The sequence below is a fragment of the Nothobranchius furzeri genome, chromosome 19, assembly GCF_043380555.1.
Source record: "Nothobranchius furzeri strain GRZ-AD chromosome 19, NfurGRZ-RIMD1, whole genome shotgun sequence".
NCBI lineage: Eukaryota > Metazoa > Chordata > Actinopteri > Cyprinodontiformes > Nothobranchiidae > Nothobranchius > Nothobranchius furzeri.
This window is the reverse complement of record NC_091759.1, coordinates 8,565,824-8,593,432: the sequence shown is the minus strand read 5'-3', so window position 1 is coordinate 8,593,432 and position 27,609 is coordinate 8,565,824. Positions and strand designations below refer to the sequence as shown.

The 27,609-nt window shown below is 40.8% G+C and overlaps 1 protein-coding gene across 6 annotated transcripts; it reads left to right on the top strand.

Moving 5' to 3' along the window:
• Positions 1-1,636: 1,636 nt before the first annotated feature.
• Positions 1,637-23,753, top strand: LOC107394507 (uncharacterized). Of its 6 annotated transcripts, XM_054744945.2 has the most exons (23): positions 1,637-1,754; positions 3,716-3,872; positions 4,026-4,274; positions 4,367-4,473; positions 9,055-9,211; positions 9,365-9,526; positions 9,621-9,754; positions 10,040-10,106; positions 10,269-10,403; positions 11,534-11,686; positions 11,775-11,908; positions 12,403-12,559; positions 16,464-16,822; positions 17,670-17,736; positions 17,886-18,020; positions 18,772-18,908; positions 19,138-19,294; positions 19,878-20,030; positions 20,119-20,252; positions 20,519-20,675; positions 21,756-22,087; positions 22,381-22,537; positions 22,682-23,753. In XM_054744945.2, exons 2-23 carry the CDS (start codon positions 3,716-3,718, stop codon positions 23,446-23,448), a joined length of 4,167 nt encoding a protein of 1,388 aa, XP_054600920.2. In that variant the 5' UTR covers positions 1,637-1,754; the 3' UTR covers positions 23,449-23,753. The 6 variants fall into 6 exon arrangements, with proteins under 6 accessions (XP_054600920.2, XP_070403619.1, XP_070403616.1 ...); XM_070547518.1 differs by lacking the exon at positions 1,637-1,754 and having other exon boundaries at positions 3,500-3,872; positions 9,627-9,754; XM_070547515.1 differs by lacking the exon at positions 1,637-1,754 and having other exon boundaries at positions 3,500-3,872; positions 11,778-11,908.
• The last annotated feature ends 3,856 nt before the right edge of the window (positions 23,754-27,609 follow it).

Here is a 27,609-nt window from a genome sequence, read left to right as displayed (position 1 = left end):
AAAAAAACAGATGGAGTGTGGATTATTTAAGAAGGATTTTAACCATTTAAGTTTCAAAACACCATTCATTACATCAAAGTCAATTGCGTTTCCACCACCTTCAATGTATGGTTTAACCAAATAATCTTTAGATATATAATGGCATTTATTCCTCCAAATAAAATTCAAGTTTAAGCTATTAATTGTTTTAATAACTGTATTTGATATTGATAAAGAATAAGCTGGATACATAAATCTAACATTTTGGTTAATAATATTCTTCCAAAAATTGTGATGTCTCTTTGTAACCACTTATTTAAGATTGTCTTACATTTGTCAACATTATCTGAAATATTTACTTTTTCTAAGACTTTGTGATCTTTTGAAATTGTGATGCCCAAATATTTTACCTCCTTCTTCGCCTGTATATCGTACAAAAAATTGTGAATGACATTCCTTTAACGCCAATAATTCACATTTATTTAAATTTAATTTTAAGCCTGAGGCTTTTGAGAATGTAGTGATTATTTGTTTTACCAGGGGAATCTGATGTTCATTTTTTAAGAAAAGAGTAGTGTCATCTGCAAGTTGACTAATTATTAAAGAATTATCCACAATTTCAATTCCGGCAACATTGCTGTTTTTAATTAGAATTGCGAGCATCTCCACAAACATTATGAATAACAGCGGAGAGCTTCCACGCCCTTGCCTAATTCCTCTTTAGTGCTAAATCTTTTACCAGTGCCATGTCAATTGGTATTCTAGGATGCCCAAGGAAGGTCCCGCCTTTCTCGCCTCTGATTGGCTGGAAGGGCTCTACTACGATTGGCGTAAGAGGAAACAGTTTTCACTTGCTGCAGGTTTTTATGTTTACAGCCAGATCTTAAGGATTTTTTTGAAGAAAATGTGAACTCATCGCTATAATAAACATCGAGCTGTTTAGCAACAAACCAGGTTCAGTTTCTTTCATTAAAGAACCTGAAAAACATCAAATGTGAACCTGTAATAATTTTTGGATCACTGACTTTATGTCTGTTGGCTCTATTGGGGTTATCTTCTTACTTCATGATTAGACTATCCGGCTGCTTTAATAGGTTAAGGCTGTTTACAAGTTAGAGCATATCTCTCATCATCAGATTAAATGTATATCACTTAATCAAATATTAAGTTAAAGCTGATTATGATTTAGACCTATCACCAGTTGTCATTAGAGAAGAAACAGACCTGATGCACACAGCTTGGCAGAATAGGGCAGTTTGATTAAATGTCATACCCAGGTGATGCACATATGTTTATCCTATGTACTCTAATGTTTCAGAGCCAAGAGATATAAAGTAAATCCAACAAATGCAACAAGATTTAAAATTCACATTTTACGTTTCTCAGATGTTTTTATGAAACATAAAACATTTTGCAAACCAGGACCGAATGTTTATTATAGCGCTAAGTTCACATTTTCTTTACTAAACTCCCCAAAGCAGCTTTCTGCTAGTGGCAGATGGACAGTCAGCACCAGCACTTAGCGAGGACAGCCAGTTTGCTGTTAAATGAAATAGCCAATCGTCGTAGAGCCTTTCTAGCCAATCAGAGACGAGAAAGGCGGGATCTTCCTTGGACATCCTAGAATTCCAAACGACGCTTCCAGGTCAACTCTTTTGAAGAGCTTCCTGTTTGGATGAGACGTAGCTTCCGGGAAAGAGTTATTAGAGCTGTTTACGCGATCTGCATCGTCAAGGACCTCTTGGGCTCTCTTCCGTTATCCGAATCATTCAAAAGTAAGTGAAATAATGTTAAAATTATTCTCAACGTAACATTTGAAATTTGCAAATATGGCGTATCAAAGAGTTGGAGGTGACATGAGTTCCTCTCTCAAAAGCTCGAGCTAAAGTTAGCTTAAGAAGGTAACTGTAGTCAGAAACTTAGCGCGTTTTTTTTGTTGTTAATGCTTTATTCAATATGGCTGAAACATTTGTCCATTGATAGCGCACGCGTATTTTAATGTGCTTGTGACTTTGGGGGGCGTTTTAGGAGAGTTAAAGCTGGAGTAGCACATTTGTTTTCTATTAAGGAAGTCCTTTACCTTACAAATCCATTTCCTTCTCCTCCATATTATTATTATTCCCTCGAGGAATAATAGAAATATCAAGAATTTCATTATTAAGAGAAGGAGGCAAAAATATTGTCTTCTAAAATGAATTATGGTGCAGTAACACCTTTCTGACACTGGAGGGCAGCAACCCCCATCTTCTCTTTTTCTAAATGCTGTTGGAACCCAGGGTGTTGTTCTGTTTATAGCCAGCAGAGGGCGCAAGTTCCCCCAAAATATAAATTCAACTAAACATAGTTTGCAAAAAAAAGATCAAACAACCCTTTTCTGTGTTAAGAGAAGAACCAAATAATGCAACTAAATATAGTGTTTGGAAAACTATTTGAGGAAGTTTTTCTACAAATATATATATTTTTATTTATTTTATAAATCCAGTTTTTTTAACTTCATAAATCCTGTTAGTTCTTATCCTTTTCCTCCTCTTTCTCCTCCATAATATTAATATTCCCAAGAGGATTAACAGAAAGATTAATATTCTTTTAAAGCTTCATTAAAGTTGCAGTGTGTAATTTCCTGCCACTAGAGGGCGACGAGAGAGACGACGAGAGTAGAGGGCAGTACATACGCGCAATTCGGTTAGTTTTACACCACATATTCCTGACTGTCACTCCTTAAAAAAACATTACAGTAAATGTTACCTGTGGAGTAGAAAGAATGCAACCTTAGCATGGCTCCTCAGACTGTGGTGGTTCTTCATATTATTCCATTAGAAGGAAAGGTATTCCAATGCCAATTATTGTTTTCAGGCGCTGTACTTTCCAGATCTTCTTGGGGGCTTGCACCTGCCAATGACGTCATCATACTACAACAATTCCGCTTGACCAAAATATATTGCATCTCATTTTCAAATCAGTTTTATGTATGTTTTGCAAAAAGTTTAGCAGTTTTGTTATTAAATTTGTCTTTACTACATGTTTTTGAACGAGGTAACATTACTTCCAAAAGTTGTATGTTCAAACAGTGATCTGGTGTGACGTCGTCGACAGGCGCAGGACCTCAAGCTAGCCAGAAGGAAGCATGGCATTCCCCAAAGAGGCTAGACCCACACCTTATGTACTTTAGACCGGAATTTTATGGTTATATGCTAAGAAGCCGCCGATATTTTTCAACAACTGGTCATCATTTTATTCATTTCCAATGTTTTGATGGATATTTCCAGAGACTAAAGGTAAAAACTACTGATTGTCTCTTTTAAGAGAAGGAGGCTAAAATATATATATTTTTAACGGCTAAAACGAACTCCAGTGCAGTAACACCTTTCAGACACTGGAGGGCAGCAACTTCCCATCTTCCCTTAATTTCTGTTGGGAAACAAAGTGTTGTTCTCTTTATTGCCAGCAGAGGGTGCAAATTAGCCTCTTTTTTTTTAAAGGCAACAAAACATGTTTGGAAAATTTTAGAGGAAGTGTTTTGGTGTAGATCCAGGTGCAGGGGTTCGGAAAGTTTCCGCAAGGAGTCTGTTTTTTCCATACAAGGTGTGCAGATTGACATGAAGTTAAGAAAATACATATGAGAGCTGTAGTTCCTACTACTGTATTTCACCTTTTAGATGGGGAAAGGATTAGAAATGCCTGTTGGTTTATATTACATACCCATGTTCATTAAATGATCTGCTGTCTTCTGGTTCAGATGCATAAATCAATTATTAGGAAAGATGCTTACCTGAAGCGAACCTTATTGTCGTCTGGGTTCGGGTGTCCTCTCTGCCCCAATTTCAAGACAGAAAGTGATGAAGTGATCCAGAGGCACTTGAGCAACCACAGTGCAAATGCTGTTATTTTCCAGGGTATGTTGATGAGAAACATCTGTTTCAGATCCTATACTTTTATATTTAACTTCTTTTTTAAATCGTGTAAGGCTTTTATTTCAATTAAACATAGCATCTTAAGTCATTTTTGAAATATTGCAATAAATTTAAAATGAATCACCTTTCTTTTAGACAAATTCTGCATCTGCAGGTGCAACTTATCCTGCAGGGCTGGAGGCCACTTCCATTGTCCTTTTTGTGACGGCACTATTATGCGTAAAGACGATATGGTGTCACATCTGTATGTGTGTCCAAATGAATGTAAAATGATTCAGCCTTCTCTGGTGGACTCTTGTAAGTCACCTTCACCAGAGACCTCGCCCCATGAAGTGAACCAGAGGCATTTGAGAAACCACAATGCAAATGAGGTTCTTTTCAAGGGTATGTTGGTGACGCATATCTGTTTCTGATCTTATAATTTAACATGTAACTGCAAATTTACACTGATATATGTGTTATTGTGTGTGTATAAGGTTTTTATATGTTGTTTGGATCAAGTAATGTGATCCAACCCACACTGGAGAAATGTTGTGAGCCATCTTCAACAGAAACCCAGTCTTTAAAAGAGGATCTATCACCAGTAAGTGAAGACCACTCATACTTCACCATCTGTGTCCTTACAAACTTCTGACCCACAAACATCGTCACCCAAGAACCTAACACTTGCCACAGATTTTGGTCAGGCTTAAGCCCAATCCCAATACTCGCATTTCCACCCTTGCACCCTTCAATTTCGCAATCTTATCCAGGGAAGTTGACCACGCCTCTTTTGCACCCTTGCGCCGCATTTCACTGTAAGCCTGCATCGATGCGCGCTTGGGTGAACCCACAATCCATTGCGGTGTGGGAATTTTGAGAAGAAGCCTTACTGAGCACTTCCTCTGAGTGCGCTTTGCTGAGGACTGTAGGGTGCAGTGCGAATATTGAGATTGGGCCATCTTCCACTACCACCTTAGACCAACCTACGATTCAAAAGGAAGAAGAAACTGATTCATAGAGAACCCAAGTCTCCTTCTCTTCCAGTCAGCTCATGGGTCCCCTGTCAAAAAAAGAATGTAAGTGAACCGGGATATAAGTTATCTGGTCCGCTTAAATCACATGTACCAAACTTCAAAGTCAACATCTCAGAAGGTGTCAAAGGCCAGAGAAGAGGTTAAAATCAGACAGTGATGAGGTCTGTTTGATGTTTAAAGGAAGCAAATTCCACAGTGTATGAGCGGCTACAGCAAAGGCCCCACCTCCTCTGAGCTTCCGTATTGTTTTTGGAACAGTCAGGAGCAGCTGATCAGCTGACCTGAGGGGACGTGAGGGGATGCATGGGTGTAGCAGCTTCCACGGGTGAGGCAGGGCAAGGCCATTAAGAGATTTAAAAGCAAATAAAAGGATTTTAAACCTAATCCTAAAAGGCACAGGCAGCCAGTGCAATTTAGCCAGAACGGGGGAGATGTGATCAAACCTTTTTGTTCCTGTTAAGAGGCAGGCAGCTGCATTCTGTACTCTGTAGCTGAGAGATATAGGTGTCACTTATTCCTGCAGACAGGCCGTTACAGTAGTCCAGCCGCGTCGTAACAAAGGCATGGATTACTGTTTCAAAATGTTGCTGGGACAGGGTGCTCTACTCTTCCCAGCTTAACTGATCTAATGTGATTGTCTAACTTTGTTACACACAGAATGGCGGTAACAAGGGTAACCCAAAGATTTATTTGCTTGTAAAAATTTGTAATTACAAAGACTACAAATCAGAATTCCCATAAATGATGTCACGGCAGAATTTCTTCTCCTCCAGCGTAGCTGCCACTTCCACTTGACCAGATTTATTGTGGCTTTCTAAACTATTTAATGCACCTTCTTTCATCCTGGCTGAACCCAGCCAATTTTCTTATCTAGTTTGAAGTCAATTTTGTGAAAGGAACAGTTTTAATCCACAAAACCTAAAGTCACTTTTGCCACCTATTAAAAGTAAGCTCATTATTGGCATCAAAATGTGTTTTTAAAAATCGCAGACATCATATGCGAACTTCACGTCACATATCAAACAGGATCAGAAAGTAACTTGTATTGATTCGTAGACTCTCATTCATGTTTTTTGACAGTAGGAACCCCATGGACCAGAAGTAGATGAGGGTGACTTAAGCCTGATTTATGCTTCTCCGTCTGCGTCAGTGCGGAGACACGCAACGCCATTATCCGTCCTTGCGTAGGGCCCCGGCAGGCACGCAAGTACGTACGGAGTCGAGCCCACTTTTTTAAACATCCGTCAAACGAAACGGATTACGCAAGCTTGTGATTGGTCAGAACGCCACTGTTGTTTACAGCGCCGCCATTGCAAAGAGAGTCGAGTTTAACTAGCGGCAGACACGGAGAAGCTTGAAGAATACCTCGCGAAAAAACTCTTAAAATATGAAAGTTTCATCCTCCCGTGACTGGAGGAGTGAAAAGATGCGCAGCAAGCATTTTATTTGTGGACGGAAATGACAGGAAACGTGGGTTTAGAGGTGGGGAGCTCGTGAAGAGGTGGGAGAATGAGAGACAAATTTGTCCGTGTTTAAAGTCTCTTATATACACAAAAAACACAATATAAACAAACAATCTTGGGCATGACAGGATACCACAGAACAGCGCTACACCCTCTGTGGTCCTGCCAGGCAATTGCTTTGCAACACTCTCCAGGAGACGGAGAAGTAAAAGAGCAAAATGCTTCCGTCAATCCGTGCATGTCTGTCCCTTGCGGAGCTGACGGAGAAGCATAAACCAGGCTGAAGACTCCCCCATTGACCCATGTAAACTATACTCACTGCCCAACAATTTTATAGAAACTGAATTTGGCAGTACATATCAAGAGAAAACAAAGCTAACATAGACATTACATCATGATAGAGGACGGATTAACAGTTTTAGCCTGTTTAATAAATATGTGGATACAAGTTGAGAGCTGAAGTTCATCCTGCTACAGGTGCTGGTCATAAAATTAGAATAACAATGACAAAGTTGATTTATTTCAGGAATTCTATTCAAAAGTGAATCTTGTATATTATGTTTATTCATTACACACAAACTGCTATATTTCAAATGTTTATTTCTATTATTTTGATGATTATAACTGACAACTAATGGAAATCCCAAATTCAGTGTCTCAGAATAATATTGTAAAGAGGTTCTATATACTGAAGACACGTGGTGCCACACCCTAATCAGCTAATTGACCCAAAACACCTGCAAAAGTGTTTAAATGGTCTCACAGGCCTAGTCCACACGTAGCCGGGTTTTTTTTTAAAAACGAATATCCGCCCCTCCAAAAACTTGCATCCACACAACCTCGTTTTAAAAAGAAACTGTCCACACGTACCCAGATAAATACGTTGTTAAGGACATGCCAGACCTGTAGGCGGCAGTACTTCCCCCGTTCTTAACCTCGTCCTTCGTCTGTGGCCTTCCGCAAGGAGCAGTACTTCCGCTTGCAAAAACAAACAAGCAAAAAGCGCTTGGACAATTGATAAAGCGAGCGCAGCTCTGAGGGCATCCATGCTGTCGGCTAGCGTAAACACAGGTTGCACACGTGATGTCAGCATTTTTCGTTGCGGAAAGTGACGTTGCGGACCTTAATACTCCGGTTTTGTCTGTCCACACGCAGACACCCAAAACGGAGAAAACGCAGATCTTCACTTTGGCCGGAGTTTTTAAAAAGATCAGTTTTCGTGTGAAAAAACTCAGTTTTCGTGTGGATGACAGTCCAAAACGTAGAAAAATATCTACGTTTTGGCAGATCCCCGGCTACGTGTGGACAGGGCCTCAGTCTAGTTCTGTAGGCTACACAAGCATGGGGAAGACTGCTGACTTGACAGTTGTCTACAAGACGACCATTGACACCTTGCACAAGGAAGACGAGACAGAAGAGGTCATTGCTAAAGAGGGTGGCTGTTCACAGAACTCAATGTCTAAGCACATTAATTGAAAGATGAAGGGAAGAACAAGATGTGATAGAAAAAAGTGTACAAGCAATAGGGATAACCACACCCTGGAGAGAACCATGAAACAAAACCCATTCAGAAATGTGGGGGAGATTCACAAAGAGTGGACTGCAGCTAGAGTCAGTGCTTCAAGAACCACTACGCACAGTTTTATGCAAGAAATTGGTTTAGCTGTTGCATTCCTTGTGTCAAGTCACTCTTGACTAAGAAGCGTCTCACCTGGGTTAAAGAAAAAAAGAAGTGAACTGTTGCTGAGTGGTCCAAAGTTATGTTTTCTGATGAAAGTAAATGTTGAATTTCCTTTGGAAATAAGAGTCTGGAGGAAGAGAGGTTGATGTCTAGTGCAAAGTTTCCACAGTCAGTGATGGTTTGGGGAGAAATGCCATCTGCTGGTGTGGGTTCATTGTGCTTTCCAAGGTCCAAGGTTGATGCAGCCATTTAACAGGACGTTTTAGAGCACTTCATGCTTCCTTCTGCTGACCAACTTTATGAAGATGCAGATTTCATTTTCCAACAGAACTTGGCACCTGCACACAATGCCAAAGCTACCACTTCCTGGTTTAAGGACCATGGTATCCCTGTTCTTGGTTGGCCTGCAAACTCTCCTGACCTTAACCCCATAGAGAATCTATGGTGTGTTGTGAAGAGGAAGATGCATTATGCCAGACCTAGCAATCCAGAAGAGCTAAAAGCCACTATCAGAGCCACATGGGTTCAAAATCTGAACAGTGTCACAGACTGATCTATGCTATGTCACGTCGCACTTCTGCAGTAAAGTGCTGTACATGCTCATACTTTTCATGTTCACAATTTTCAGTTGGCCAACATTTCTAAAAATCCTTTTTTTGTTTGTTTGTTTTTTGCATTGGTATTGCAACAATTGGTATAATTGATATTCTAATTTTCTGAGATACTGAATTTGGGACTTTCAATAGTTGTCAGTTATAATCATCAACATTAAAATAAATAAACATTTGAAATGTATCAAACTGTGTGTAATAGATGAAAATATTATATACGTTTCACTTTTTGAGTGGAAATACTGAAATAAATAAACTTTGTCATGTCATTCTAATTGTATGACCAGCACCTGTATATGTGTCCTTTAGATAGATACAAGATTATCAATGTACAGCCTGTCAGTTTTATTACAAACCCACGTTGAGTAACTCATCTGTTGTCTTCTGGTTCAGGTGCATAAATCAATTATTAGGAAAGATGCATACCTGAAGCGAACCCTGTTATCATCTGGGTTTGGGTGTCCTCTCTGCCCCAATTTCCAGACAGAAAGTGATGAAGTGATCCAGAGGCATTTGAGGAACCACAATACAAATGCTATTATTTTCCAGGGTATGTTGATTTTATACTTTTATATGTAACTGCAGTATAAAGTGAGGTATTGTTGTGTGTTTGGCTTTTATGTTTTGTTTGGATTAAGTATACCTTCTTCAGTCATTTTTGTAACTATTGCAATAATTTTAACAAATAATTTTTCTTTTGCAGACAAATTCTGCATCTGCCGGTGCAAATTGTTCTGTCATTTTGAAGGCCACTTCCATTGTCCTTTTTGTGGTGGGACAGTAACTAAAAAGAAAGATATGACATTCCATCTTACCACTTGTCCAAACAAAAGTAACGTGATCCAACCCACACTGGAGAATTCTTGTAAGTCATCTATACCAGAGACCCTCCATTTAAAAGACTGTGGTATTATCAGTGAGCGAAGAAGACTCATACTTGCATCCGGTGTCTTCATAAGCTGCAGACCACTCCTACCGGCAAGCAGCATCACCAAAGACCCTGACACCTGCCACGGATTTTGATCAGACAACTGCTACCACCTCAGAAAAACCCACAATTCAAGAGAGAGAAGTAATTCTGCCACTGACCAAGGTAAACGTGTCCTTTATACAAGCAGAATTTGGCAGACTGTAGCAAGATAAAACAGGCCATTTTAAGGTATTAAAGTGATATAGAGGAGGGATTTATTAAAAAAATGTTTTAGTCTGTTTAATAAAATGTGGACACAAGTTGAGAGCTGTAGTTCCTCCTACTATGTTTGACCTTTAAGTAGATAAAGGATTTTTAATGCCTGCGAGTTTTTATTACAAGCCCATGTTTACTAAGTGATCTGTTGTCTTCTGGATCATCTGGGTTTGGGTGTCCTCTCTGCTCAAGGCTGAAAGTGATGAAGTGATCCAGAAACTCTTGAGAAACCACAATGCAAATGCAGTTCATTTCCAGGGTATGTTGATGATAAATACCTGTTTCAGATCTTATACATTCATATATAATTGCAGTTTTAAATCGTGTTAGGCTTTCAAATTTTATTTGGATTAAAGAGGCCTTCTTCAGTCTTTTTAGAACTATTGCCGTTGTTTTACCATGAATCGATTTTCTTTTACAGACTTGTCTAGTAGAGTTGGAGGCCACTTCCATCCTTCTTTTTGTGACAGTACAATAACTACCAAGGACTTGATGTTCCATCTTACCACGTGTCCAGATAAAAGTAATGTGATCCAACCCACACTGGTGGAATCTTGTAAGTTCTCTACACCAGAGATCCACCCTTTAAAAGACTATAGCTTCTTTCATAAAACAATGCCGCCAAGCTAAGCCGACATCAGGGAGCCTTTAGTTGTTTATAAGTGGTCGGACTGTGCCGGTAATGTGGCGTGATCATGTGCTTTTCACTTTATACACAATGGCTGTATAAAGTGGGTGTGGGAGCGTTCTCTGCGTGACACAACTGGATTTTTATTTTAATTGAAGCTGCAAGTTTTTTCCAGAAGCTGCTCCTAAAGGTGGTTGACCATCACAGTTCCCGTGATCTGTCTAGTGATCTGAGCTTCATCTCTAACAGAGAGAAGCTCCCGGAGCTCTGCATCGTTCCGGTTTGCGATCTCGGCTGATTCTGTTAACAAAAGTGAAACTTATCCTGCGTTTACTTTTATTTTCCATATAGTTGCCAACAAGAGCTTGGCGGACATTCCACACATCATCATGACACCAACTTCTGTTGTGCCAAGGCATGAACTTCATTTACAAATTTGGCATTGCTGTATTATTACTACCAAGAATTGATATTAGTATTTTTTGATATTTATATTGGCCTCACTCAAGGACAAAGACTTTTTAGCCGTTTTTGTCTGGTTTTTAGGCTTGTACAGCGTCAGGGATGTCCTTCCCTTGAATGTAATGATCATTTGATCCAAGTAAAATAATATTTATTTGTTTATGTGGTACACTTTGACATCCATATGTAATGTATCTATTGCTTTTTACTGCCTTTTTTTACATTTGTCACATTAGCAGTGTTTTTACCATCATTTACCATCACATGGTGAAACAAACTTCAAACCCAACGTTTGAAGCTTCATACACCTTACTCCCGTGCAGCACCACCACACCAGACCTGCCAGCAATAAGTTTTATCCTTCTAATATTCACCCTCTTTGTGCCGTGGGAGGCGGTTTTCAAACTACAATATTAACACACCTATAAGTGTTGCTCAGCCTGAAGTTACACATCTCCACTATCTTCTAGTTTAAAGTAGTAACTTCACGAAGGATCATATCATATCTGTGGCTTGTTAAAATCAGGAATGACGCTTGTCACAATATTGTCACTTTGGCGCTTAAAGGGTTAACAAAAGTCACTTTTCTTTTACAGACAAATTCTGCGTCTGCAGGTGCAACTCATCTGCAGACCACTTCCATTGTCCTTTTTGTGACGACACAATCATTCGTAAGGAAGATATGATATTACATCTGAATGTGTGTCCAAATAAAAATAAGTCAACCCAATCCACATTGGTGGAATCTGGTGAGTCATCTACACCAGAGACCCATGTGGTATTATCAGTCAGTACAGACCACTCATACTAACTTGCATCCTTTTTCTTTGCAAACAGCAGACCACTCTTATGCAAAAGCAGCTTTACCCAAGACCCCCACACCTGTCACAGATTTTGATCAGACAACTCCTGCTACTACCTCAGACCAACTCATGATTCAGGAGGAGGAAGTGACTGTGCCACTGACCAACGTAAAGTGTCCTCACTGCTATATTATTCTATACAAGCAGAATTTGGCAGCACATATCAAGAGAAAACAGCCAACTTAGACATTACAGGAATATAGATTGTTTGAATAAAATATGTTTTAGGCTGTTTAATGAATGTCTGGACACAGGATGTTGAAGTTCCTCCTACAGTTTTGACCTTTAGATCAGTTTTAACTAACCCTGGTCCTCAAGGCACACTGTCCTGCATGTTTTCCATGTTTCCCTTTTAAACGCCAGTGTTTCCCTGACTTAAATGAATGAGTGATCAACAGGCATCTGCAGCTCTTGATGTCCTGAGGCGGCATGGTAAATCAGGTGCGATAAAGCAGAGACATGGAAAACATTGAGGTCAGTACGCCCTGAGGATCAGGGTTAGAAAACACTGCTTTAGAAAAATAAAGGATTATCAATGTACAGCCTGTCAGCTTGTATTTCAATCCCATATTTACCAAGTGATCTGTTGTCTTCTGGTTTAGGTGCATGAATCAGTTATTAGGAATGATACGGACCTGAAGCAAAGCCTGCTAACATCTGGGTTTGAGTGTCCTCTCTGCCCCGATTTCAAGACTCAAAGTGATCGAGTGATCCAGACGCATTTGAGCAACCACATTGCAAATGGAGTGCATTTCCAGGGTATGTCATTGAGAAATGTCTCTTTCAGATCTTATACTTTTACACATCACTGCAAAGTTGTATGATTATTTGTGTTATTGTGTGTACAAGACTTTCTTATTGTGTTGGAATGAATGAATAAACACAGGGAGTGCAGAATTATTAGGCAAATGGGTATTTTGTCCACATCATCCTCTTCAAATTCTTATTTGTCACATACACAGTACGAAATGCAGTGAAATACCTTACACAACTTTGGCTTTAAATCCTCTTCCTGCATGTTGTCTTACTCCAAGCTGTATAGGCTCGAAAGCCGACTACCAATGAAGCATATTAGGTGATGTGCATCTCTGTAATGAGAAGGGGTGTGGTCTAATGACATCAACACCCTATATCAGGTGTGCATAATTATTAGGCAACTTCCTTTCCTTTGGCAAAATGGTCAAAAGAAGGACTTGACAGGCTCAGAAAGGTCAAAAATAGTGAGATATCTTGCAGAGGGATGCAGCAGTCCGAAAATTGCAAAGCTTCTGAAGCGTGATCATCGAACAATCAAGCGTTTCATTCAAAATAGTCAACAGGGCCGCAAGAAGCGTGTGGACAAACCAAGACGCAAAATAACTGCTCATGAACTGAGAAAAGTCAAGCGTGCAGCTGCCAAGATGCCACTTGCCAGCAGTTTGGCCATATTTCAGAGCTGCAACATCACTGGAGTGCCCAAAAGCACAAGGTGTGCAATACTCAGAGACATGGCCAAGGTAAGAAAGGCTGAAAGACGACCACCACTGAACAAGACGCACAAGCTGAAACGTCAAGACTGGGCCAAGAAATATCTCAAGACTGATTTTTCTAAGGTTTTATGGACTGATGAAATGAGAGTGAGTCTTGATGGGCCAGATGGATGGGCCCGTGGCTGGATTGGTAAAGGGCAGAGAGCTCCAGTCCCACTCAGACGCCAGCAAGGTGGAGGTGGAGTACTGGTTTGGGCTGGTATCATCAAAGATGAGCTTGTGGGGCCTTTTCAGGTTGAGGATGGAGTCAAGCTCAACTCCCAGTCCTACTGCCAGTTTCTGGAAGACACCTTCTTCAAGCAGTGGTACAGGAAGAAGTCTGCATCCTTCAAGAAAAACATGATTTTCATGCAGGACAATGCTCCATCACACGCGTCCAAGTACTCCACAGCGTGGCTGGCAAGAAAGGGTATAAAAGAAGAAAAACTAATGACATGACCTCCTTGTTCACCTGATCTGAACCACATTGAGAACCTGTGGTCTATCATCAAATGTGAGATTTACAAGGAGGGAAAACAGTACACCTCTCTGAACAGTGTCTGGGATAGGGTTGTCACGGTAACCGGTATAGCGGTAAACCCCGGTAAAAAAGTTGACAATAAAAATAACCGTCCAGTTTTTAAAAAACTATATTATCTCGGTGGGTTTACCGTGGCCGCGGTTTCAGCGCGGTGACCCTTACCAGCCACCGTCGCTTCAGCTGAAGTTCCCGCGGCGCGCACTTTTTAGTTTGCAACGGCACCAAAACTTTGAAGCTGAAATAATGGCCGAAGGAGGAGACGGCAGCGCCCAGGACATCCATCAGCCCTCAAAGAAGACTAAATCGGAAGTATGGGCATATTTTGGATTTCTGAAAAATGCTGAGGGACAGTTAATAGAAGACTGCTATCCCGTTTGCAGAACGTGCAGGAAACAAGTGTCTGCAAAAGGCAGCAACACTTCGAATCTAATGGCTCATCTGAGTGACGATCACCCACGTCTCTACAGCCAGTGCAAGGTAAGTCAACATGAGCATTTTAGCTTAAATGCATGACGCGAGGACTTTTGGTTGAGGGAGAATGCAACGAGTCACTATATACTGCAGCCGCAGCGTCCTCTGCCAGCATTTAAACCGTGTCACGGACACCCTGTTGCTGGATGAAGCATCTTATTTGTTGATGATGAAGAGAAATATACAATTAGTTCCTTGTCATTGATTTGTTTACTTATTCAATGCCATTTATACTTGAACATTTGGATTTGATTACATAGTGTAGTAGTTATTTTAGTAATTTGTTTAAAGTGGCTATTTATTTTAAATACATATTTTTTAAGGTTGACTTGTACAGCGCTCAAGTCAAGTGTGGACTGGAGTTTTAGATTTTCATTTTGATAATGAAGAAAACAAGTATATGAGAAAACAAGTGGTGTTTCTTTGATTTGTTTACATATTGTTTATGTTTCGAATGTTTGGATTTGTATAATTTAAACCTGCACTGACTATTGTAACATATTCCAGAAAAAGAAGCTATTTGTTCCTTTACTTGTGAAAAGTTGCACTTTTGCTAAGGCTTTGTGTTATTTTAGGTTTAATAAACACTGTTAAACCTTTTCAGAACTATTTCAGTTTGTGTAGAACAGGACTATCAATGCTTTCTGAACATATGCAACACCGTTTAAAAAATACCGCGATAATACCGAAAACCGTGATAATTTTGGTCACAATAACCGTGAGGTTAAATTTTCATACCGTGACAACCCTAGTCTGGGACGCTGTGGTTGCTGCTGCATGCAATGTTGATGGTGAACAGATCAAAACACTGACAGAATCCATGGATGGCAGGCTTTTGAGTGTCCTTGCAAAGAAAGGTGGCTATACTGGTCGCTGATTTGTTTTTGTATTGTTTATGAATGTCAGAAATGTATATTTGTGAATGTGGAGATGTTATATTGGTTTCACTGGTAAAAATAAATAATTGAAATGGGTATATATTTGTTTTTGGTTAAGTTGCCTAATAATTATGCACAGTAATATTCACCTGCACACACAGATATCCCCCTAAAATAGCTAAAACTAGAAACTACTTCCAAAAACATTCAGCTTTGATATTGATGAGTTTTCTGGGTTCATTGAGAACATGGTTGTTGTTCAGTAATAAAATTATTCCTCAAAAATACAACTTGCCTAATAATTCTGCACTCCCTGTAAATGAATTCCTTAAGTTCATTTTTTGAAATAGCAGTCTTAAAGTAACAATGTGTAGTTTTTACCATTAATCTCTGGAAATATCCATTGAAATGTTGAAGACTAATTGAATGATGCCCAGTTGTAGAAAACTATTGGCGGCTTCGTGACGTAACCATAAAAATCGGGCATAAAATACATGGGAGCGCGTCTAAGTCTCTGGGTTACGCCATGTTTACTTCTATGGGAGCCTGTGAGGACAAAACACATTTGCTGATTTGTAACAAGTGATTACAAAACGTTTGCCATTCATAAACATTGCTTTACACATTTACCTCTTCACTCGTCAGTGATGAAAGAGTCTGATTTGCTTGTCATTTTGCTGGAGGTTGATGATCTGACCATTTTTTACCCTAATGGCCATCTGTTGGTGAGGTCTTACTTAAACTCATAAATACTGCTTGCTTGCAGTGTACCGCCCCGTATCGCCAGGGAAAATACACACAGTCACTTTAAAGAAGCATGAAGTAAAAATGACCTCTTGTGGTCAAATTTGGTTACACCATTCATGTTTTAAAACATCCAAGTCTTCTCTGAGTGACTCTCTCTTTCCCGTTCTGTGAGTTTCACGGCTGTTGCCAGTTACGAATCAGTGCCAGAATGTTCTAGATAACAAACAAAAGACAGTCTTACATGGTAAGTTCTGGTATGTTCCTCTTACTAGCTTTGGTTTGCTGCTGCTTTTCGTTGTCCGTTTTCGAAGCCTGGTGCAGACTGGGTAACCCCGTCGGCTCAGATTGTAAAAAAGGCGTCTCTCTTCTGCTTTTCTTTTTTGCCTGTGAAGGAAATTTGTTTCAATGTAACCTTCCTTTCAGCAAGACTGAGACATTAGACTGTTTTGTGATCACATCACTGTAAGTTTTATATTATTATGCCTTTAACAAAAATCACTTTTTCTTTTTATTTACAGAAAACGTAGTCTGCAGGTGCAATTTGCCTTGTAGAGCTGGAGGCCACTTTCATTGTCTTTTTTGTGACAAGACACTAATTAACAAGGACAGTATGGCATTACATCTGATCAGATGTCAAAACAAAAGTACAGTGGTCCAATTCCCACTGGTGGAAGCTTCACCAGAGCCTTTCACGCAGCCTTTAATAGATCCTCTGGAACCATCAGGGAGTGAAGACCACTCGGTGTCCTCACAAACTGCAGATCATGCCTACACACAAACTCCCACACTCATCACAGCTTTAAATCAGACAACTCCTGCTACCACCTCAGACGCACTCATGATTCAAGAGGAGGAAATAACTCTACCATTGTCCAAGGTAAAGTGTCCTCACTTATTTTATACAGAATTTGGCAGACTATGACAAGATAAAACACAATTTAAATACATTAAAACGATATATAGGAGGGATTGAATAAAAGGGTTTTAGTCTGTTTAATAAATATGTGGACACAAGTTCAGAGCTGTTAGCCTGACAAACCAGACTAAAAAATATATATTATTTAGTCTGGCAACGCTCCATTGACGGCTCTTGGTCGTGGGGTGGGTTCTACCCTTGTGTTTCAAATGATCTCCGAATGCTACTGGACAATGAACAACATGACATACTCAACCACAACGGATGCCGGTAAACCAGGCATCCACGCTGTTGAAGGAGAAATCCTGTTTTGTAACAAAAGAACTTAAATACATATTTCTGCTCCTGATTCTAATAAAGCCCAAGTCCAAATAGTCCAAAATTGATGTAAAAGTTGTTTCAAATGAGCTGTCGCCATCTTGTTTGACTCTGTTGCATCATTGCGCCCACCAGATGACTAGAGGGCCCTGATTAGACCGCAAAGCGGATAGAGCGCTGTGATTGGCTCACCATTGTGGACCAATCACAGCACTCTATGGATTAGAAACCCTTATAAAGAGTTGCGATTGGCCAGTCAGACTGCTGCTAGGTGGTTCCAATGGAGCGTTCCTAGACCAAACTTTGCAAAGCAAGAATTTGGTCTAGGTCGCTCGGCTACAGAGATGTAGTTCCTCCTACAATATTTGACCTTAAGGTTGGATAAAGGATCATCAATGTACAACCTGTCAGCTTTTATTACAAGCTCATGTTTACTAAGTGATCTGTTGTCTTCTGGTTCCTCTGGGTTTGGGTGTCCTCTCTGCTCAAGGCTGAAAGTGATGAAGTGATCCAGAAGGTCTTGAGAAACCACAATGCAAATGCAGTTCCATTCCAGGGTATGTTGATGAGAAATACCTGTTTCAGATCTTATACATTCATATAAAATTGCAGTTTTGTAAAGCTTTCATATTTTATTTGGTTTAACGAGGCCTTCTTCAGTCATTTTAACTCTTGCAGTTGTTTATGAATCACTTTTCGTTTACAGACTTGTCTAGTAGAGTTGGAGGCCACTTCCATCGTCCTTTTTGTGACAGTACAATACCTACCAAGGACGTGATGTTCCATCTTACCACGTGTCCAGATAAGAGTAATGTGATCCAACCCACACTGGTGGAATCTTGTAAGTTCTCTACAACGGAGATCCATCCTTTAAAAGACTATAGCTTCTTTCATTAAACAATCCCGATAATTAGCCGTAAAGCTAAGCCGACATCAGGGAGCCTTTGATCATTCATAAGTGATCTGACTGTGCCGGTAATGTAGCGTGATCACGTGCTTTTCACAAAAGATTACACAATGGCTGTATAAAGTGCCTGCAGGGGCGTTCTCTGCACCGTCACAGCCTTTTCTTAGATTAGACACAACTTGCTTTTTATTGTGATTGAAGCCGTGATCCTTAAGATTTTTCCAGAAGCTGCTCCTAAAGGTGGTTTTCCCTCACAGTCCCTGTGAACTGTCTGGTGATCTGAGCTTCAGCTCTAACAGAGATAAACTCCCGGAGCTCTTCATCGTTTCAGTTTGCAATCTGGGCTGATTCTGCTTACAAAAGTGAAACTTAGCCTGTGTTTACTTTTATTTTCTACATAGTTGCCGACAAGGGCTCGGCAGACATTCCACGTGTCATCATGACACCAGCCTCTGTTGTGCCAAGGCATGATCTTCATAAGATTGGCGTTGCCATAATATTACTACAAAACTTAGCAGCATGAAAACTGCATCCTTCCTGCTTCACTGTGTCGCCCAACGCTTTCAGAAGACACACTGTGGCGGCAAGATTTGTTGGCTCGGTGTGTGTCTTATGAAAGCAGCTTATATGACATATCAGTGAGTGAAGACCTCTCGTACTAACTTGCATCCTCTGTCTTCTCAAGCTGGAGACCATTCCTACACAAAAACAGCTTCATGCAAGACCCCCACACCTGCCACAGATTTTGATCAGACAACTCTTGCTACCACCTCAGAACAACCCACCATTCAAGAGGGAGAAGGAACTCCGCCACTGACCAACGTAAAGTCACTTCCCCTTCATTCTTTACAAGAGAAAGCATGTCCAACTTCAAGACATTACAGCAATATAGAGGAGGGATTGAATCGAGATGTTTTAGCATGTTTAATGAATATCTGGACACAGGATGAGCGCTGTAGTTCCTCCTACTATATTGGACCGTTAGGTAAAGGATTGTCAGTTTTTATTACAAACCCATGTTCACCAAGTGATCTGGTTTCTTCTGGTTCAGGTGCATAAATCAGTTATTAGGGAAGATACATACCTGGAGCGAACCCTGTTACCATCTGGGTTTGGGTGTCCTCTCTGCCCCCATTTCAAGACGGAAAGTGATGAAGTGATCCAGAGCCACTTGAGCAACCACAGTGCAAATGCTGTTATTTTTGAGGGTATGTTGATGAAAAAGCTGCAGTTTTTAACTCACTCACTGCCAGCCGTTTCCTGATCACTAACGGCCTTCGCTGCCAGCGTTTCTCACCGTTTTTACTGTTTTTTTAAGAGTCCCAGAACGTTGCGCGCTAGCATGATGTCGATGCCAAAACAACCAAAACAAAGAGGAGACTCACCTCTTACATCAGGAAGAGTCCGTGTGTTTCGAGCGTTATCCGTTCTTTCATAATCCGTTGTCGAATTGTGATCGGCAGACGCTTTTCCGGTTCGCGCCTCACTTTTTTTACAGGAACGGCCCAAAACGATCTCCTAACACATGGATGTGTTGCTTCCTGATCATGTGATCTGTGATGTATGCGGATGAAGATCGGTTTCAGGGCTGAGATGTTTGTTCTCTCAGCGCGGGGGCTCGTTCCGACGCTCAAACAGTAAAAAAATGCAGATGACGACTTTAGTCGTCAATGGCAGTGAATGAGTTAATTGTGTAAGGCCTCCTTCATATTTTGTTTGTATTAAATGTATTGTCGTTTGTCATTTTTGAACTATTGCAACAGTTTAACAAAAGTCACTTTTCTTTTACAGACAAATTCTGCGTCTGCAGGTGCAACTCATCTGCAGACCACTTCCATTGTCCTTTTTGTGACGACACAATCTTTCGTAAGGAAGATATGATATTACATCTGAATGTGTGTCCAAATGAAAATCAGTCAACCCAATCCACACTGGTGGAATCTGGTGAGTCATCTACACCAGAGACCCATGTGGTATTATCAGTCAGTACAGACCACTCATACTAACTTGCATCCTTTTTCTTTGCAAACAGCAGACCACTCTTATGCAAAAGCAGCTTTACCCAAGACCCCCACACCTGTCACAGATTTTGATCAGACAACTCCTGCTACTACCTCAGACCAACTCATGATTCAGGAGGAGGAAGTGACTGTGCCACTGACCAACGTAAAGTGTCCTCACTGCTATATTATTCTATACAAGCAGAATTTGGCAGCACATATCAAGAGAAAACAGCCAACTTAGACATTACAGGAATATAGATTGGTTGAATAAAATATGTTTTAGGCTGTTTAATGAATGTCTGGACGCAGGATGTTGAAGTTCCTCCTACAGTTTTGACCTTTAGAAAGATAAAGGATTATCAATGTACAGCCTGTCAGCTTGTATTTCAATCCCATATTTACCAAGTGATCTGTTGTCTTCTGGTTTAGGTGCATGAATCAGTTATTAGGAATGATACGGACCTGAAGCAAAGCCTGCTAACATCTGGGTTTGAGTGTCCTCTCTGCCCCAATTTCAAGACTCAAAGTGATCGAGTGATCCAGACGCATTTGAGCAACCACATTGCAAATGGAGTGCATTTCCAGGGTATGTCATTGAGAAATGTCTCTTTCAGATCTTATACTTTTACACATCACTGCAAAGTTGTATGATTATTTGTGTTATTGTGTGTACAAGACTTTCTTATTTTGTTGGAATGAACAAATAAATAAATGAATTTCTTAAGTTCATTTTTTGAAATAGCAGTCTTAAAGTAACAATGTGTAGTTTTTACCATTAATCTCTGGAAATATCCATTGAAATGTTGAAGACTAATTGAATGATGCCCAGTTGTAGAAAACTATTGGCGGCTTCGTGACGTAACCATAAAAATCGGGCATAAAATACATGGGAGCGCGTCTAAGTCTCTGGGTTACGCCATGTTTCCTTCTATGGGAACCTGTGAGGACAAAACACATTTACTGATTTGTAACAAGTGATTACAAAACGTTTGCCATTCATAAACATTGCTTTACACATTTACCTCTTCACTCGTCAGTGATGAAAGAGTCTGATTTGTTTGTCATTTTGCTGGAGGTTGATGATCTGACCATTTTTTACCCTAATGGCCATCTGTTGGTGAGGTCTTACTTAAACACATAAATACTGCTTGCTTGCAGTGTACCGCCCCGTATCGCCAGGGAAAATACACACAGTCACTTTAAAGAAGCATGAAGTAAAAATGACCTCTTGTGGTCAAATTTGGTTACACCATTCATGTTTTAAAACATCCAAGTCTTCTCTGAGTGACTCTCTCTTTCCCGTTCTGTGAGTTTCACGGCTGTTGCCAGTTACGAATCAGTGCCAGAATGTTCTAGATAACAAACAAAAAACTGTCTTACATGGTAAGTTCTGGTATGTTCCTCTTACTAGCTTTGGTTTGCTGCTGCTTTTCGTTGTCCGTTTTCGAAGCCTGGTGCAGACTGGGTAACCCCGTCGGCTCAGATTGTAAAAAAGGCGTCTCTCTTCTGCTTTTTTTTTTTTTTTTTTTTTTGCTTTTAAAGGAAATTTGTTTCAATGTAACCTTCCTTTCAGCAAGACTGAGACATTAGACTGTTTTGTGATCATATCACTGTAAATTTTATATAATTATGCCTTTAAAAAAATCACTTTTTCTTTTATTTACAGAAAACGTAATCTGCAGGTGCAATTTGCCTTGTAGAGCTGGAGGCCACTTTCATTGTCTTTTTTGTGACAAGACACTAACTAACAAGGACAGTATGGCATTACATCTGATCAGATGTCAAAACAAAAGTACAGTGGTCCAACCCGCACTGGTGGAACCTCCACCAGAGACGCAGCCTTTAATAGACCCTCTGGAACCATCAGGGAGTGAAGACCACTCGGTGTCCTCACAAACTGCAGATCATGCTTTCACACAAACTCCCACACTCATCACAGCTTTTGATCAGACAACTCCTGCTACCACCTCAGACCAACTCATGGTTCAAGATGTAGAGGTAACTCTGCCATTGACACACGCAAAGTGTCCTCACTGCTCTTTTCTTCTATACAAGCAGAATTTGGGAGAATATATCAATATGAGACATAGCCAACTTAGAAATGACAACATTATAGAGGGATTGAATAAAAATGTTTTAGTCTGTTTTATAAGCATGTGGATACAAGTTGAGAGCTGTAGTTCATCTTACTATATTTGACTTTTAGGTAGATAAAGGATTATCAATGTTCAGCCTGTCAGTTTTTATAACAAACCAATGTTTACTAAGTGATCTGTTTTTTTCTGGTTCAGGTGCATAAATCAATTACTTGGAAAGATACATACCTGGAGCGAACCCTGTTACCATCTGGGTTTGGGTGTCCTCTCTGCCCGTATTTCAACACTGTAAATGATGACGTAATCGAGAGGCATCTGAGAAACCACAATGAAAATGGAGTGCATTTCCAGGGTATGTTGGCGACTAGTATCTTTACAGATTGTATACTTTTACAAGTTTGGATTGAAGACCTTCTTTCTTCAGTCCTATTTGGCAATATTTAAATAGTTTGGACTATTCACCTTTTAATTAACCACTTTTCTCCTGTTTTTACAGAAATTATAGTCTGCAGGTGCAATTTGTCCTGCAGAGTTAAAAGCCACTTCCATTGTCCTTTTTGTGACAGCACTATCATTCGTAAGGACAATGTGCCATTACATCTTAAAGAGTGTCATGAAAATAGTCCTTTGGACCTTCGCAAACTGCTGGTTTCTTGTAAGCCATCTTTACCAGAGACCCAGCCCTTCAAAGATATTCTGGAACCATCAGTGAACGAAGACCACTATACGTCCTCACAAACTGCAGACTATTCTTACTCACAAACAGCACCACTCGAGACCCCCACATTTGCCACAGAGTTTGACCAGAGAGCTCCTGCTACCTCCACAGACCAACCCATGATTGAAGAGGAAGAAGTAACTGTGCCAAAAGCCCATGTGAAGTGTCCTCACTGCCCACTAGTTTTATACAGGCAGAATTTGGCAGTACACATCAAAAGAAAACATAGCAAACTTGAAGACATTGCAGAAAAATCCCAGTTAAAAAGCTCGTGTACTGACCAAAGCAAAGATAGTAAAGCATCTCATGGTCTGAGTGTGCAGCCTAAGGCATGGAGTCTACAACATCACACAAAATCTGAAATGAAGGTCTGTTGCCAACATCACTTGCTTTTTCAACATAGTGGACTGTCTCACAGCATGTGTCATCGCATTTGTTCTGGTGACTATCTCAGCAGCATGGCACCAATGCCCCTGACTAACACCAAGTTTTCTATGAAATGGAGGAAAACTAGGCTACATTATGTAAATATTGCAATGCTTTAACTTTTGAACTTGCACTTAAAAGATACAAAAAATGTAAATGTGTTTATTAAATGTCAGTTTTCGACTATTTCAAAACTAGGGGTGTGTATTGGCAAGAATCCGGCATTGTGATACATATCACAGTACAGGGGAGAGGGTATACAATGATAGATGATATTTGCAATACTAAAAGCAATATTTGCAATTTTTAAGACCGAGTTTATTTGGGAAAACTCAGTGTAGACCCTTCCAAGACACATGGGTGTTATCACAAGATCTGGTTCCTTCAGAAAGAACACAGTAAAAGCTGCTGTCATATAGTTGAATTGCACTTCTTGTGTTTCAGTTTTTTCATCTGTACAATGACATTTTTATCGTCTACTGGTTGTTTTGATATTTTTGTATGTATTGCTTTACTCTTTTATTTAAAACTTCTAAATATTTTGTTTTCTGAGTTTAATTAGCATTCCTCTTTATTTTATTTTTCATATACCTTTTATTCTATTTTTGTTGTTTATTTATGGTCATTTTAGGACTTTATGATGTGTTGTTCTTCTTAAAGAACTGTAAATTTTTTTTGGTCTGTCAGTCCTTTTGTCCTTGGGTAAGAAAAGTCAGTTTTACCTGTTGGTGGTGGTCAGGGGGACTGTACTGTAGTGGCGGTGTTTGGCTGCCCACTTCTGTCAGTATGCCTGGATATGGTGTTCATTATGGACAATCCGTGACGAGCACAGAAGCCCAATAACAAAACACCAATCTGGTTCAGATCAGGAGGGCCATTCCTCCCAACCACACCTCTCCAGGTCTCTGTCGTTGCCCACATGAGCTGTGAAGTTCCCTAGGAGAAGGAGGAGTCACCAGAAGAAGCAATCTCCTACACGCACCTTTAGGGACTCCAAAAAGTGTGGGTAGTCTGATCCGCACAAACTATAGTCAAGACCTGTTGTCCACACAGGTGGAGGGAGGCTACCCTCTCATTCACCGGGGTAAACCCTAACGTACAGGCCCCTGCGCGGTTGCCTGTTGGTGGTTGGAGGGATTGTTGGTGCCAGTGTTGGACAGCCTCACGTCTGTCAGTGTGCACCAAGGCTACATTGTAGTGCCAATGTGTGTGCTTGGGTGAATGACCGGTTGTATTGTAAAGTGCCTTAGGGGGTTGTAGAACCTAGAAGGTACCATAAATACAAGCCATTTACTGATCAACCACATCTACTCTTGACTAAAATATTGACTGTATATTTTTTACTTACATTATAGTAATCAACTTACTGTGTACCCTTTTAACTCATAAAATGATTTGTCAGTGATTATTATTGAATTTCAAAGTTTTTTCTATCAATGTGAATATTTTTTTAAATGGCCAAATTCATAGACATTGGATCTGGTTTATCTCTGTCATCCAAGTCACAGGGAGATGTGCAATGTATGGAAAACAATCTGAACTGACATCCAGCAGAGGGTCATATGGACAAAATCCGCAAAACATAGGTGCCACCTGCACCCATCGACATAATATGCGTGGACATCTTCTTTCCATAGGCTCCAATATCACTTTTTTGAGGCCAAATGGGAGGTGGCCACCACCGCCATTTTGACCGTGTCACAGGTTCCGTCAAGCCCAGACAATTCCATAAAAGAGAAGAGGAGCTCAGGGTGGAGCTGTATGGCTGGGATCCACTGACGACACCCGGTCGAACTAGCTACAAGCTAACCCAAAGCTAACGCGGAGGTGGGAGCAGAGCTAACGGATGTAGCCACCTAGCTACAACTGGAGCTAACTGTGGAACACCCATCGACCGCATGGAGTTCAGGTGGAGGTTTGCAGCGCTTTTTCATGAGAAGTACCTTTCTGTGAATAAAAAATATTAAATCGGTAAGTTTATAAGTTATTTCCGTAATGAAAATATATTTTGCTTTGAGCAAGTTTTCACTATTTATCACGCATCGTATTTTCAGGACTATTAAGTCGCTCCTGAGTCGCACCAGCCATTAAATGTATAATGAAGAAGAAAAAAACATAAGTTGTATTTTGGGGGGAAATTTATGTTTCTTACAAAATCTGAGACAGCGTTTCACATTGCAAGACCGATAACAATAACCGAATAATGCGCCGCAGCAGCGCGCCACAGTCTCCAGCAGAGGAAGGCGGTGTTTGAAACCCTCCCAAGCAGACAGGTGAACTCTTGGGTCAGAGTTGGCCCTCAGCAGCGCGGTGTAGCCTACATATTTTGTTATATATATGCACCCCTTCTTTCTTTTTTCTTTCTTTTGTTCACAATTTTTGCTTTTTCTATTTTATATATATATATATAATTTTTGATCATTTATTTTTAATCTGTGGGTCTCCAGAGGCAGCAGACAGGTGCCGGATAGCCAAGCGGGGTGCAGCAGTGGTAGTTGCCGAGGCAAAATCTCAGGCGTGGGAGGAGTTTGGTGAGGCCATGGAGATAGACTATCGATCAGCAACAAAGAGGTTCTGGTAAACTGTCCGGTGCCTCAGGAGAGGAAGGCAGCAACTCGCTCACACAGTTTACAGTGGGGATGGGGAGCTGCTGACATCAACTGAGGCTATAGTCGGACGGGGGAAGGAATACTTTGAGGAGCTCCTCAATCCCACCTACGCGCATTCCGAGAAGGAACCAGAGCCGGGAGACCTGGGGATGGACTGTCCAATCTCGGGGGCAGAAGTTGCTGAGGTAGTCAAACATCTACACAGGTGGAGCACCGGGGGCGGATGAGATTCGTCCTGGGTATCTCAAGGCTATGGATGTTGCAGGGCTGTCGTGGTTGACATGTCTCTGCAACATTTCGGGGGCAGTTCCTGTGGAGTAGCAGACCGTGGTGGTGGTCCCCATCTTTAAGAAGGGTAACCTGAGGGGTGTGTTCCAACTATATGTGACCTAGAGGATTGGATGCTTAGATCCTAAAACCCGTAGGTAATAATAACCCTTGATGAAAACAGCAGAGGCATTCACAAGTTTAACAATTTTATTTATAAGACACAGCACAGAAGATTTACTAAAAACAACCCAGGTTGGAATAAAAGAAATAGACTAAAACTAAACACGAGAGGGAGGAGCGACGACAATGCTGGCCCTGGGACTACACACACAACGCCATCCAACTACTATTTAAAAGCACAAGGCCGCTGCAGGGAACCGACACAAAAGACAATAATATAAAGAAACACCCAGTGCTCCCAACACACGCCCCCAGAAGTGAGTAAAACCCCCGACAAACTCCTACAGCGGATACTCTAAAAGAAACTACTACCCTCCCAGAGACAGCACTGTCCTCAATGTTGACCACCAGTCTCATAAAAGTGTTCCTTCCTTCCCCCTCTAGAGAAGACGACTATTGATAAAATAGAACCGGAAAAAGGATTTAATAAAAGAACTGGAAAAGGTTTAATAAAAAGAACTGAAAAAACAGTAGCAGGCTAAGATCTGTGAACAAACACGCATTGTTAGTCCTATTCTAACGAAGCACAAAAATGCTATGAATGTTCTAAACTAGTATCTCATCGGCTGACCGCTTGCCAATGTAAATTCCCGGTTGTTCACCCCTCAGTCCTGCTCACACTTCACAAAGAGAAACCGATTAAGAATATAACCTTTATTTAACTAAACTAAAGCAAAGCCAGGTCACTCACCACTTAGCTGCACCCACGTCTGCACCCAAAGCGAGGCATTCGGCGCTTGCGGCTAGACCCCAGCTGCCCTAATTATAGCAGCCCTCTAGTTACACACCTGGCCTCTCCTGTGTCAGCGGCATGACACGTACAACCAGAATTACTTCCGGGAACTAAGGTGACCCGGTTACATATAGGGGGATCACACTCCTCAGCCTACCTGGAAAGGTCTACTCCAAGGTACTGGAGAGGAGGGTCCTATTGATAGTTGAATCTCAGATAGAGGAGGAGCAATGTGGTTTTCGTCCTGGCCGTGGAACTGTGGACCAGCTGTATACCCTTGCAAGGGTGATGGAGGGGGCATGGGAGTTTGCCCAACCAATCCACATGTGTTTTGTGGATTTGGAGAAGGCTTATGACCGTGTCCCCAGGGGCACCCTGTGGGGGGACACTCCAGGAGTATGGGGTGGGTGGCCTTCTGTTAAGGGCCATTCAGTCCCTTTACCAGAGGAGCGTGAGTTTGGTCCGCATAGCCGGTAGTAAGTCAGACC

Bases quoted from the DNA above. Each gene is read 5' to 3' on its own strand.
- LOC107394507 (XM_070547514.1), top strand. From the start codon at position 3,692: ATGATCTGCTGTCTTCTGGTTCAGATGCATAAATCAATTATTAGGAAA. The intron at 16,823-17,669 runs GTAAAGTGTCCT...TCTCTGCTCAAG, and splicing joins TAACTCTACCATTGTCCAAG to GCTGAAAGTGATGAAGTGAT. The intron at 18,909-19,137 runs GTAAAGTCACTT...CTTCTGGTTCAG, and splicing joins GAACTCCGCCACTGACCAAC to GTGCATAAATCAGTTATTAG.